The following is a 13,786-nucleotide window of genomic DNA, read 5'->3' as shown; positions in this document are numbered from 1 at the left end:
TAAGCTAAATAATAAAATACAGGTCATATAGACACTGTGGAAGAATTTTGAATCAGAAGAGGAAATATTACATGGATCTGTGGAAGTGTTTATTTCTTAAATTGAAAGTCTTTTCATACATCCATTAAATCTTGGGATCATCTTTAATGACTTGAATTTTTCTCTGCTTATTGAAAATCAAGTCATCGTTATTAATCTCAAATCAACAGATTAACTTAACTTTTGTGTTTAATTAAACTAAATGTTCAATCTGTAAAATTTACATCAAAAAGATAAATATTTTGTTCGGAACATGACAATTTTTTTTATTGTGTGATTTTCTTACTAGCAACGTGAAACCAAAACACATATCAAGACAAAAATCTAAATATTTGCAATCTTGCTGAAAGTCCTGAAGTGTAAAAAAGACAGAGTTCCCCCCTCAAAAAAAGTTTTTTTCTACATTAACTTTACATAGCTGGGGAAGAAAGAGAATGCAGTGCTATATTTTTGTTAAGTCAACCTCTCTCTATATGACCCGATGTGACCAGGACTACTTCCTGCTATCAAATTTAACTCTGTGCACTAATCAGACCTGAAAGACCTTGCAGCTCTTTCAGCTCTTAATGACCCCATTAAGTACAAACAACAAGTTGATCAGAATGAATTAAGTTATGTTTGTTTTAAAGTGTAGAGGATTTCAGAGCTGTTCACTCTGGCTGTAACAGACAATTCTCTCAAATGTTCACATGCGGAATCTATAACAAATTTACAAAATGTGGCTGAAAAACAAAGATGAACCAGTTGGCTGAGTGGTAATCCTGAAAGCTGGGTACACCGGCTCTGTGAACTTGGCGTGGAATGTATGAAGGTGGGTCATTTTTCCAGACGACACTGCAAAGAAGGACAAAATGCCACCAGGCCAGTCCAGATAAACTCCTACTCTGTTTGACAGCGCTCCATAGATGGAAGCCATTTCATTTTTGTGCAGGCCAGAGTGACCATCATCAGAGCACAGCAAGCTCCAGGACTCATCATTCTTCCCAAGACTGCAGTCATCATTTTCTCCTTTTCTCTTGATTCCTCTGTATGTCACTGCAATGTGAACTTTTCCTCTCCACTCAACCTCCCAGTAACAGCGGCCAGTAAGACCGTCTGCACACATCAGCTGTTCCAGGACATCAAACCTCTCTGGATGGTCAGGATAAGGCTGCTGCTCTCCTCCCACTGTCACTTTTCTGTTGTTATCCGACAGTATTAGGTTTTTATGAGTGCTGCTGGGGTCCAGCCTGAGTTCACAGGCATCTGAGGGAAAGAAATCAGTTCATTATCTGTTCAATCTTTTAACAGTTCTTGATGCTTAGTATTTGTATGAAATGTTAAGTGAGCTCTTTTTGTTGATTTTTTTTTTTTTTTGCACAGGCATGAATGTTTCTTTCATACTTACACTTCCTCAGACCAGGTTTTAAGAACTGTGATCCACTTGGCTCAAACCTGAAACAAACCCCAGCAGTAACATTCAGAACATTTTATATTAATATAAAAGGACATGAATACCTCAAAGCAAATTATAATGCATAAAAGCTGTAAATTATTCATACGTGAGAGTCTGCAATGCCAGCTTTAAGTCCTTCTGTCCTGTAGAAAAATGCTTCACTCCACATTCTTCCAGATGGTTGTAGCTCACATCCAACTTTTTCAAGTGGCTGGGATTTAACCTCAGGGATGAAACCAGATCTGCACATCCTTCCTTTGTGATCAGACAGCCTGAAAGGCTTTACATAAAAAGCATTAATTTTGAGTAGAAAAACATTTTTTTGAAGAATGACTGTGCTATTTAACGTGGTTTGATGTGTTATTGGTGTCTGCATTTACAGTTTTACTGTCTAATACAGTGTTTCTCAACCCTGGTCCTCAGCGCCCCCACTGTCCTGCATGTTTTAGGTGTTTCCCTTCTGCCACACACCTGAATTGTATCTCTGGGTGATTAACAGGCTTCTGCAGTACTTGAAGGTCATGCAATCATTTGAATCAGCTGTTCTGGAATAGAGGCACATCTAAAACATGCAGAGCAGGGGGCGGTGAAGACCAGGGTTGAGAAACACTGGTCTAATATATACATATTGATTAACACCATATTTTGATTTGAAAAGATTTTCTTTAAAATAAACCAGATAAATACTGACCTGAGGGTTTCCAGTGTGCAGTGAGGACTACGCAGGCCTTCACACAGCAGCTTCACTCCTGAGTCTTTCAGGTCGTTGTTACTGAGATCCAATTCCTTCAGCAATAAGCATTTGGACTGGAGAGCAGAAGCTAAACCACTGCAGCTCATGTCTGTCAGATTACAGCAACTCAACCTAAAATCACAATATTCACCAGACAGTTAACATAATTCATTTCAGTATTTATATTGAATGTGGATGTGATGCTGTTCATTAACTTACACAGCCTTAGTGGAGTTTACCATCACTGTTAGCAGGCCAGTTGCAGCATTGTCTGATTCAAAGTATTTATTCAGGTAAAACTCGTCCAGCTTTTCCTTTGAAGACAAGATGATGTTGACCAGCGTTGCCCACTTGGCAGGTGGCAGTTTGTCCGCCGGCAGCTTCCCAGGTCTCAGAATCGCTTGGATCTCTTTTACTAGCGAACAGTCTTTCAGTTCGCTCAGGCAGTGAAATAGGTTGTTGTTCTTCATAATACAGACGTTTTCCCCAATCTTCTTCTTGATGTACTGTACGGTGTTCTGACTGGAGCTACTTTCTGATCCCTTTACTGTAATGAGGCCTTGGAGGAAAGTTTGATTGGTTTCCAGAGAGAGACCCAGGAGGAAGCGGAGGAACAGGTCCAGATGTCCATTTGGACTCTGTACAGCTTTGTCTACAGCACACTGATGGAAATCCTCAAAGGTGGTCGAAGCTGATTCCTCTCCTGCCAGCAGATTGATTCCGGTGTTGGTGAATGTCAGATGGACGTGAAGAGCAGCCAAAAACTCCTGAATGCTCAAGTGGACAAAGCAGAAGACATTCTCATGAAACAGTCCTCTCTCCTCCTGAAAGATCTCTGTGAACACCCCTGAATACACTGAGGCTGCTCTGACATCGATGCCACACTCTGTCAGGTCAGATTCATAGAAGAACAGGTTGCCTTTCATTAACTGCTCAAAGGCCAGTTTTCCCAATGACTGAATTGTGTCCTTGGTCTCTGGAGTCCAGAAGGTATCGATGTCTGTTCTTCCGTCATATTTGATATTTTTTACTTTGGACAGAACCACCAGGAAATAGACGTACATCTCTGTCAGGGACTTGGGCAAGTCTCTTTCCTGATTGGTTTTAATGGCGTCCTCCAGAACAGTGGCAGTGATCCAGCAGAAGACAGGAATATGACACATTATGAAGATGCTTCTTGATGAGTTGATGTGAGAAATTATCCTTCTGCTTTCCTCTTTCTCTGTGAATCTCTTTCTGAAGTACTCCTCCTTCTGAGGGTCATTGAATCCTCTGACTTCAGTCACCAGGTCAACAAGCTCAGGAGGGATCTGATGGGCCGCTGCAGGTCGAGTTGTGATCCAGACTTGAGCTGAAGGAAGTAATTTCCCCTTCATAAGGTTTGTTAGTATAACATCTAACGATGCTGGCTCTGTAACATCAGTCAGGACCTCTTTGGTTTTCAGATCCAGATCAAATCGACACTCATCCAGACCATCAAAGATGAACAAAACTCTGAACTCTTCAAAGATGTGAATTCCAGCTTCTTTGATTTCAGGAAAGAGGAGATGAATAAGTTCAACCAAACTGAACTTTTCCCTCATCAACATGTTTAGTTCTCTGAAGGACAATGGAAAAATGAACTGGATGTGCTGGTAAATGTTTCCTTCAGCCCAGTCCAGTGCAAACTTTTTTGTCAAGACTGTTTTCCCTATGCCAGCTACTCCCTCTGTCATCACTGTTCTGACTGGTTTATCTCTTCCTGTTGAGCATTTGAAGATGTCTTCACGTCTAATTGTTAATTCTGGTTTAGTTGGGCGCAAGAATGCCCTTTCGATCAGCTTCACTTCATGTTTACAGCTGACCTCAGCAGGGGTTCCTTCAGTGATGTAAAGCTCGGTGTAGATCCGGTTCAGAAGCGTTGAATTTCCTGCCTTGTCCAATCCTTCAAACACGTAACCAAACCTATTCTTCAGGTTAGATTTGAGTGTATGCTGACACATGGTTATAACACTCTCTGAAAAACAAAAAGACAGCACATTTTGTAATTTAGGAACGTGTACATTTATCGATATGGCCTGAAACTATTTCTTTTGCCTAAATAATATGACGGGAAAAGAAAACATTTTTGTGATTTTGTGCTCTAAACTTGTTTTGGCTTTGTCACGTTGCTGTTAATCCCAATTTCATAGTTTTGCAATAAGAACACACAGACAAACACATATAATTATACAATCATCTTACTGTTTAGCAGAGTGTGAGCAAGCTCCTCCTGCTTCATGTTCCTCATAAAATCCAGAGTGATTTTCAAAAAAGCCTTTTTGATGATTATCTTTTCGTTCTCGTCTTCATGGGGATCCACTTCCACCTCTTGACTCTCAGAGGATTCAGAGAAATCTTGACTTAAAATCTTACAGAAAGTTTGCAGCTCATTTTGTGCAAAGTGTAAAATATCATCTTCAAGAATCTGTGAAAACATATTTTAAAATTGAAATTATAAATTAGCATTTTAATAGCTGTAATTGCAACATTCACTGGAGAAACACCTATTTTCTGTCATGATACCAAACCTTGACCTACTAACCTTGAGGTTTGTTTGATGAGTGATGAAGTCCTCTAACGGTTTCTGGTGAACTCTAAGGATAAATTATTTATTAGAATTAATTGGATGTAATAAACCCAAATTGGAAACAGTAATAAGGAAAGACCTAACAACATTAGTACTGTTATTCCTGTATTCCAAAACATGAAAATTTACAAGAAACTTCATGCTTATCTATAAAAGTTTCTCACTTTTATTGGACATGCAGCTTGGAAAAGGACAGTTTATAATTCCCTAGACCTAAAAGAAATTAGACATATGAACTATCAAATAAAGACACAAAGGGATTTGCTCCTAAAGCCTTTTAGTAAGTTATTTAAAGACTTAAGAAAAAAAGAGTAAAATAATTTGTAGGTTTAGAAATATTAACAAAACCTCATGCAGTTTGCCTTAAAAATACCTTCCACTTTATTGACATAATATTAAAGTTAGACACGTTTCTTACAAGCATGGAGGTGTTTGTATCTGAGCTTTTAGGAGATTTAATATCTGACATTTTATGGGTTTCCTTAAATGACAGAATGTTATTGGACTGACTTTTCAAAGCGTGTCTCTGCAGCTTTGGCCCATGAACAGAATCTTCCTGGAGGCTGTGATTTGACAGGCAGACATGACTGATGGTGATGAAATCCAGATAGAACAGTTTGTCTTCCAAGTCTTTATAAAATTTAAGCAGTAAAGAAATGAATGTGTCATGCTTGTATGGATTATCTCAGGGTTCTCTGTGTTCTTCCCACAGTCTGCATTGTGTTTAAATGAGTGTGCTACGTGAAATTTATCACCTGGAATTGTCTAACGTGTTGCTTGTAAATCATATAAGAGCAGTTAAAAATATTTGGTGTCTATTTGGGTTTTAAAGTGTTCATGTCTGTATTTATGGTTCTTTTTGCTGTTGTAAATAAGGGGGAAAAACTTCATGACTATCTCTGACCAAACTCTGAAAACATGACATGAAGCTGATCCAGATCTCAACTAATGTCCTTCTAAACCACTTCAGCAGGATCTTTGTGACCAGCGATCATCCAGAGAGTTTGTTGCTCAGGGAGTTTATTACTCAATTCTAAGACTTTAGAAACAATTTAAACCAACAAGGCATGAATTAAGGAGACTTTTTATATTTTTTTATGGGAGCGTTTAGGCAGTACTCTCTATGCACTGAGCCCAACATTTAGTCAAGCGAAAAGCAGTTACAAAATTTGCTAAAATAAAAAATGAGCTTTGAAGTTCTCTGTTTACCGCTCAGGTCTTGCCTGGATGTCATGTTCTGCAGAAAGTTCATCATTTCCAGGGAGGTGAGCTTGTTTCTTCACCTCACCCTGACTCACCACAGAACCTTAGCAAAAGAATGAAAACACAAACAGCAAACCAGATGAGCTGGTTTAAGCCATTACATCAAAGCAGCATCACATGATGTTTCGTAACCCTCCTTCTCCTCCCCATGTTTCCAAAACTGACAGAGCACTTTTAGACTCCATTAACTGAGGAAATATGTACCAAAGTGAAAAAAGAGATTATCAGTGAATATCAGCAGTAATTTATGTTGTTATCTTGGTAAAAGGTGTTTCCTTCATTTAGCCTCCAAAAGTTTCATTAGATATAATTGAAAGTTTTATTTATTTCAAATACAGCTAATAACTATTGATAATGATAAGGAAAGTAAACAATTAAATTTATCTTGTATTGTCTTTGTACATGTGTTCAGTTAAAGGTGTAAAAACACATCAAAGTTCCTTATTTGTTTAAAGCAAACAGGTTGGACAGGTCCAGATCTCTTAAAGTTGGACTTCAGCTGAATCTACAACAGAAACAGCAAAGAACAATTTTAAATCTTTACTCTCCCATAGTCAGACACCAGAAGCAGAGAATGATGTTTGAAAGAGCCTCAGCTTGTTCCTGACTGACAGATGAGGTCTCAACATGCGATAGAAACGTTTAACTATGACATGCTGCAATTTATCATTTAAGACCAGCTGGTGAAACGAGTGTTGTTCATAAAATACTAAAGTTCTAAGGATGATGCAGAAGTACTTTGCTTTAGCTAGTACATTTCTGGTCCAACCTGTCTATAAGAACAAATGACCAGATGGTAATTAAAAGTTTCTTACTGTTCATCAGAGAGGAATCCACATCCCCATGTTTCATCCTTTTTAGAAACTGCAGAGCGATGGCAAGAAAAGCATCTTTGCTGCTCCTCTTCTCATCTGCATCCTCCTCTCGGCTCAGACATGTTCCTTTGTGATCTTGTTGCTTTTGGAAGTTCTTCAGCTCATTCTTTATAAAAGCAACAATGCTCTCCTCGAGGATCTGTGATAGAACAGTTTTGAAACCTTCAAATCGTGAATATTAGAAACTCAGCTGCATTTCTTTATTTACTAAAGATTAGTCTATAAACATCACAATCTAAAAAATATAACTTTCTCACTTTAATCACCTGTTTTCCTTTTCAGAAACTGCAAATACAGTTGTTCACAACTGTTTAAATTTAGTCCTTAAATATTAGAGTCTTTGTGTAATGAAAAACTGTCAAGTTTATGTTAGAACTGACAGACATCCCATTTCTCCCAAGATGACCACATACGGTAGTTAGACGTGCAACTCAACATTATTACAAACCTTAAATATTGGAACCAGGTTTTGTTGAGGAACTGTAAAATGCTCTGCTGTTTCCTGGTAGCTTCTGTGAAGAAGACACAATTAATACCTATGGATGAATAAACCACACAAACAATCTACAAGATAGATAAAAAAAAAAAATCAACGTTTTATGAGGTGAGTTGAGATCTTATATGGTGACTTGGTGCCATTCTTTTCTTGTAAAGGACCTACAGAATACTTGCGTATGCTTTCATAAGTTGGTTTAGTATTAAATTGATAAACTTACTGCTTAAACTCAAGAGAATAATCCCGAGATTTGTCACTTTTTAGTGACTCACAGCTTGGAGAGGGACAACATCTTCTTTGGTCAGAGCTGCAAGACAACAAAGAAAAGGTTTGATTTAAACGATGAAACGTGAAGCTCAGTGCCTTTAAGAAAAATGATTAAAGCTAATTTCTTTACAGAAACTCAGGCAAAAATATTAGATCTTGAAGTTTCAATAAGCAGATAAAAAAATAAATGATCAAATTGGGCAATTTAATAGATACATTGTTATAATACAGACTAAGTTCTTTTGATTGAAAATAAATAATAATAATAATAATAATAATAATAATAATAATAATAATAATAATAATAATAATAATAATAATAATAATAATAATAATAAATTGAATTAACTTAATTTACCTATAGGAGTTCAGACAGACATATGACTTATGTGTGTGTGCTTCACAAATCTGGTAAATATTAATAGATTAACTTACTGTTTGAACTCAAGAGGATAATCTCTAGATTTGTCACTTATTATGGATTCACAGCTTAGAGAGGGACCTCTTGGAGTCCTTGAAGAAAAAGTTCAAAATACAACATTTAAATTAAAGTGGAGCAAAATCCCTAAAAGAAAACATCAGAGCCAGTTTCTATTTGCAGCAAGTCAGTCAGGGAAATACAATCTTTTAAATCTTTAAACCAAAGCAAACTGACAAAAACAGCACAAATTAATCTGTATGTAACAATAGAAGTAAGAGATTAAATAACTAAAAATATAAATAAGCAATCTATGTAAATCATGTTTGTTGGATCATGAAATATACAGACGCACATGATGGAGTGAAACTATTTGAAAAATGAGAAAGACTAAAAGACTTACAGAGCACAGTGAATAGTGAAGGAACCAAGTTGACAGCAGTAGTTAACAGACAGGTTAACAAAAATGAAAACTGGAGTATCCAGTAACGAACTAAGAGAACCAGTGAGCTTATAAACTGAGGCAGAGGTGAGAATGACAAAGTAACCAGAAGTACTAATCAGAGGCAAAGGGGAAAAACTGAGGCAGAATCCAGATCAATGGAAATCATGGGATAGAAAACTGCAATGTAATTATACATTCAATAGATAACTTACTGTTTGAACTCAAGAGGATAATCCCTTGATTTGTCACTTTTTATGGACACACCACTTGGGGACGGACATCTTCCCTGGTCAGACCTGGGACGAAATAAGACACAAAAAACATTCAAGTTAAAATGCAACTTGATATAATATAATAAAATTAGTTCCTATGTGCAGCAGGTCAGTCAGGGAAATTGAACTGTTAAATGTTGAACTGAAAACAGCATAAAATAATGACAAATATTTCTAATAATGGACATAGACAGATGAAGGTCCAAAAATACAGATAATAAAACTGTAGATTGGGAGCATTTATAGGTTTAAATAAATTATTTGACACAATTAATGAATTAATAAAACAAAAACAACAACAAATCATGGCATTTCTTTGTTTGTGAATTCAGCTGCATTGCTTCATCTTATCTACTGTGTGGAACTACTAAAATCTAACTAAAATCTAACTAAAATATTACAAAAAAGAGCAATCAGGATTGTAAATATGGGAAAATGGAGCACAGAAACTCACTGTTTTTAAAGTAAGTAACTAACATAGAAACTGTCTTATTTGTACAAATTCTAAATTGCAATAATATAGATAAATTTTTAAAAATACAATAAAAAGATATTTTTGTGACATGTATAACTGAGTTTTAGAGAAAGTTGCTCCTTGTACTTCTCAGTCAGATGGGACTCAAACTGTGGTTAATGATCCTAATAGAAATATTTGCATGTGCAATATAGTAATTTGAAATAAGATGATCAAGTTTCTTTTGTTTGGAATGAAATTAAATAGTCAAGTCAAGTTTATTTGCATAGCCCAGTTCCTCAACAAGGTGTTGGTGAAATATTTTATATCATAAAAACGTCATACAGTCATCAATTATCAAACAAGCAATAAACATTACATTTTGTCAATTGCCATCATCGAACTCAAAAAAACAACAAACTAAAGTATATTAAAGAACTTTAAGTTAAAGTTATGTTGCTGTATAAGAACTCAACATGTTGACTTGATAATAATGCCTCAAAATGTCTTCTGTTGTGAATTGGTGCTTCATAAATTGGCGAATATTTAATAGATTAACTTACTGTTTGAACTCGAGGGGATAATCTCTAGATTTGTCACTTTTCATGGATTCACAGCTTGGAGAGGGACATCTTCCCTGATCAGACCTGGAAGAAACAGAAAAAAGAAACATTTTGTGGAACTCAGTGCCTCTTAGTAAAAGTAAAATAAATAAATGTTTTTTTATTCAATCATTGAATTTAGATATTTTTATAATATAAATTGACTTCAATCTGTATTATAGTGACATTTAATTGTAGAAATTAAAAGTGAAATTGTTTTCATTTGTATGCAGAACTATATAATTAACCATATCTTTTTGTAAAGCACCTAGAGAAGATTTATGTATGTTTTATCATTTGTCTTAATATTCAGTGGATGAACTTACTGTTTAAACTCAAGAGGATAATCCCTGGATTTGTCACTTTTCATGGATTCACAGCTTGGGGACGAACATCTTCCTTGATTAGAGCTGAGAAGAAAATTTAAAAAACAAACTCAGACAAAGTATGTGAAGCTTAGATCAGCGCTAGTACATACTGTATACATTTTCCAGTTTGTCAAAAAGAAAAAAAAAAGATCAACCTTGAAACAAAGGGGTAAAAAAAGCAAAATTAGATAATTTAATTGAGATACATTTCTATATATTCACTAATGGCGCAGTTGGTAGAGCTGTTGCCTTGCAGCAAGAAGGTTCTGGGTTCGATTCCCGGCTCCGGTCTTTCTGCATGGAGTTTGCATGTTCTCCCTGTGCATGGTGGGTTTTCTCCAGGTACTCCGGTTTCCTCCCACAGTCCAAAAACATGACTGTCAGGTTAATTGGCCTCTCCAAATTGCCCCTAGGTGTGAGTGTGAGTGTGTGTGTGCATGGTTGTGTGTCTCTGTGTTGCCCTGCAACAGACTGGTGACCTGTCCAGGGTGACCCCGTGATAGAGATTTTTTGGTATTATCATTTTGTTGTTACTTTAGTTCATATTCAGTCTAATGTTCGAGCAGATTAAAATGTTCTCTTCTTTAGTGTGTGTATTAACTGACCTGGGGGTCACAGTTGCCTGTTCATCTTCAGGTGAAACAGTTTGACCAAGATTTGAACCGGGCTCAGGCCGTAAATCAGATATCGCATCTGGAACTGGGTTGCTAGTTGTTTAGGTAAATTGTTTTACGACCTTTGCTGTTTTTCCTCTGCTGTCTATCCTGCCTATCCTCCCTCTTTGAAGTTTGATAATAAAAGACAAGCTCTGCCCAAAGATTGGCAGAACGCTCTGTGAACAGCTCTGAGAAGCAGTTGACAGAGTCTTCTCCTTTTGCTGCAGAAGCTTTGTCATAAAATTCATATACGTTGTCTGTGGTTCTTTTATGTAGGTTCTAGGAAAATACCTATCACCCGCCTCTCGCCTGGAATGTTAGCTGGAGAGGCACCAGCAACCCTCCCGACCCATAAGGGACAAGGGTGCAAGAAAATGGATGGATGAATGGATTTGATAGAACTTAGCAGAAATGTAATTTAATTGTAGAAAGTAGATGGATCTGAATTTTATAGATATAAATTTACCATGTTTTTATTCTAAGTTGCCTAAAATTGTGTTTAGATTGGTACATTATAAAAAAATAATAGGTTAAAATTGAAGAGATAAACTTACTTTTTGAACTCGAGAGGATAATCCCTGGACTTTTCACTGTTTACTGACTCACAGCCTGGAGAGGGACATCTTTTCTGATCAGAGCTGGAAAAAAAAACATAAGGAAAAGAAAAACAATGTAGGGAAATGGTTATCAGGCAAAAACCACAAGAGTTTAAAGCTAAAACATAGCAAGAAAAACATAAAACAGACTTGAATTTTGAATTTAATTCAAAGTTGACAGCATTGTTGTTTTGAATAAATACATTTAAATCTCTTTGATATTTAGATTACTGAGTGTACCAGATGTACTTGAATGCATCATAAAAGTGCATCTTTTTGGAAATCTCCTCTAATCAGAGGGACTGGTTATCACAGTTCTAATGTTCTCTCATATGCTCTGCAGTATTTTGAACTGGCTGAATGGTACACTAAACTGGATTTGGGCTTTAACTGATTTTTCTCCAGTACTGGTGATGTTTACGTTCAGTAACTCAGGTGAGTGTGGAGCAGGTTATACAAGTGAAGGATAATTTATATTCCTCTTGGAAAAGTAACAAGGAATACAATTCTTATGTCCTGGCAGCCTTGTACCTTTTACCATTACAGGTAAATAACATTTTTCATTATTCATCTTACCTCTCATGTCTGTTCTTCTTGATATGGTCCTCAGTCAAGCCATCGGTCACAGATAAACTTATCTTTCTTTTTTCTTGAGACAAACTCATGGTTGGATCACCTTCACCAACATTCATCCTAAAAGTAGAATCACTTGGATTATTACAAGGAAAGCTGTCTGTCTCTCTGTCAGGCACAGAAACCATGACTTTCTTGTTTCTCTTGTCTACAGCCATAAAAAGAGAGACTGACACATTTCTACATGAATCATTGGTTATTTGCACCTCTATTTTCACTTATTTTAAATGACATTAAATTAAATCTTCCAAATCCAAAATTAAATCCAAAAGTCACCTCTATTAAAATATTGTATGACCAGTATGAAATAATCTATTTTTAAATCAGACTATTTTAGATTCAGATCGATGAAAGCATAATATATTTCTGCAGCGTTTTACATAGCTATACAAGGCTGTTGAACCTTATAGTTAGTTATATGTAATAGTGAGTCAATCAAAGATTTTGATTGAAGGTATTATCTAGGGTGGTTTCAGTACAGAGCAGAGAGACATTAATGAGCTCACAATTAGTCAGATGAAGTTCAGGCTACAGGCTGAACTGCAGCAGACAGAAGACGAGCTCAAACATTTAGATTGTTTTGCTGCCACGTACTGAGGCCATTTTAAATCACGTTTATCGACTCACTAGCTGAAAGTTGGCAAATCATTGTCCTCATGTTGTTGCTGTACTTGTTAATCATATAGTCAGCCATGTTCTGTCATAAACATATCTGATATTTTTTGAGTTTGTCAGTCTTTATCAAATTTGGCATAACCTAACAGTCATTGTTTTATCATAATTTAGAAGTCAGTATGTTGCACAAGTTGTATTCAGGTTTACGAAATCTATCACAATCAGTCATGGTGCAGCGATTATAGTTCTTGATGTAGGTTGGGAATTAATATTATTTCGTAGATAATTTAAAAACCAGAAAATAAAAAAAGAAAATAAAAAAAAGTAAATAAACTAAGTACTTACTTTGCCTTTTCCATGAGAATCACCTCAGACCAACCAAGAGTGTAAGTGAAAGCCTGTCACAGTGAACACCTTGCTTACTGGTTGAAACAGGTTCCTTTAAACGGGTAGAGCAGCTCCGTGTGACATGGTGAAAGGTGAGGTGGTAGTTCTTCGCCTTTCTATCTAGAAAACACCTTCTCAGTTTCTCAAAGAGCAGAAAGTATCTGACCTGTCCATGTAATCCAAGGAACACATGGAGATTTTCTGAGTGAAACGTAGAGCGTTTCGGTTAGACGAATGTGAAGAAAAACAATGGAGACTTTGTTGTTTTCCAAACATTTCCTCATTCATCAGACAAGGAATTTCTCAGTTCAACAACCATGAAGAGTCAACAGTTGTTAAAGCCACATAGTTGGCAACTTTAGTGAACTAGTCTAACCTGTTTCCACCATAAAATCCCCTCATCAGTTTTCCTTTAAGAACAAAAGCAAGTCTATAAGCACACTGTGTACTCAAGTTTAACTAATTGCCTCATCTAAAATGTTCACTTTTTAAATACTCTCTCCCTCCATTTTCAACTTATCTCCTAAATTCATCCTGAGAGCTTTTGCTGGTGTATTTTGCATTTCTGGGACTTCAGGCATCAGATTTGCTCAGAAGATCTAAGATCCCATGAAATTGATTTTG

At 36.3% G+C, this 13,786-nt stretch overlaps 1 protein-coding gene across 4 annotated transcripts; it reads right to left on the bottom strand.

Annotated features, from left to right (window-relative positions):
• Nucleotides 1-67: 67 nt before the first annotated feature.
• On the bottom strand, nt 68-13,469 carry LOC103477606 (NACHT, LRR and PYD domains-containing protein 12-like). 4 transcript variants are annotated; one of them, XM_008430811.1, is made up of 18 exons: nt 13,121-13,469; nt 12,104-12,220; nt 11,486-11,569; nt 10,234-10,317; nt 9,869-9,952; nt 8,792-8,875; nt 8,152-8,229; nt 7,670-7,756; nt 7,402-7,465; nt 6,894-7,092; nt 6,025-6,121; nt 4,771-4,822; nt 4,431-4,653; nt 2,427-4,203; nt 2,166-2,339; nt 1,581-1,754; nt 1,427-1,473; nt 68-1,284 (listed from the first exon to the last, which is right to left on the bottom strand). In XM_008430811.1, the coding sequence occupies exons 1-18, from the start codon at nt 13,132-13,134 to the stop codon at nt 749-751; spliced, it is 3,975 nt and encodes a 1,324-aa protein (XP_008429033.1). In that variant the 5' UTR covers nt 13,135-13,469; the 3' UTR covers nt 68-748. The 4 variants fall into 4 exon arrangements, with proteins under 4 accessions (XP_008429033.1, XP_008429034.1, XP_008429035.1 ...); XM_008430812.1 differs by lacking the exon at nt 8,152-8,229; XM_008430813.1 differs by lacking the exon at nt 8,792-8,875.
• Nucleotides 13,470-13,786: the final 317 nt, after the last annotated feature.

Source organism: Poecilia reticulata, linkage group LG16 (assembly GCF_000633615.1).
Source record: "Poecilia reticulata strain Guanapo linkage group LG16, Guppy_female_1.0+MT, whole genome shotgun sequence".
Taxonomy (NCBI): domain Eukaryota; kingdom Metazoa; phylum Chordata; class Actinopteri; order Cyprinodontiformes; family Poeciliidae; genus Poecilia; species Poecilia reticulata.
The sequence above is the reverse complement of the archived record's forward strand: the minus strand, read 5'-3'. Positions and strand labels throughout refer to the sequence as shown.

Excerpts from the sequence above, each read along its gene's own strand:
- LOC103477606 (XM_008430811.1), bottom strand. Across the intron at positions 8,876-9,868 it reads TATCCCCTCGAGTTCAAACA|GTCTGACCAGGGAAGATGTC; the intron begins GTAAGTTAATCT and ends ATTTCGTCCCAG. Across the intron at positions 7,093-7,401 it reads ACCTGGTTCCAATATTTAAG|ATCCTCGAGGAGAGCATTGT; the intron begins GTTTGTAATAAT and ends GTTCTATCACAG.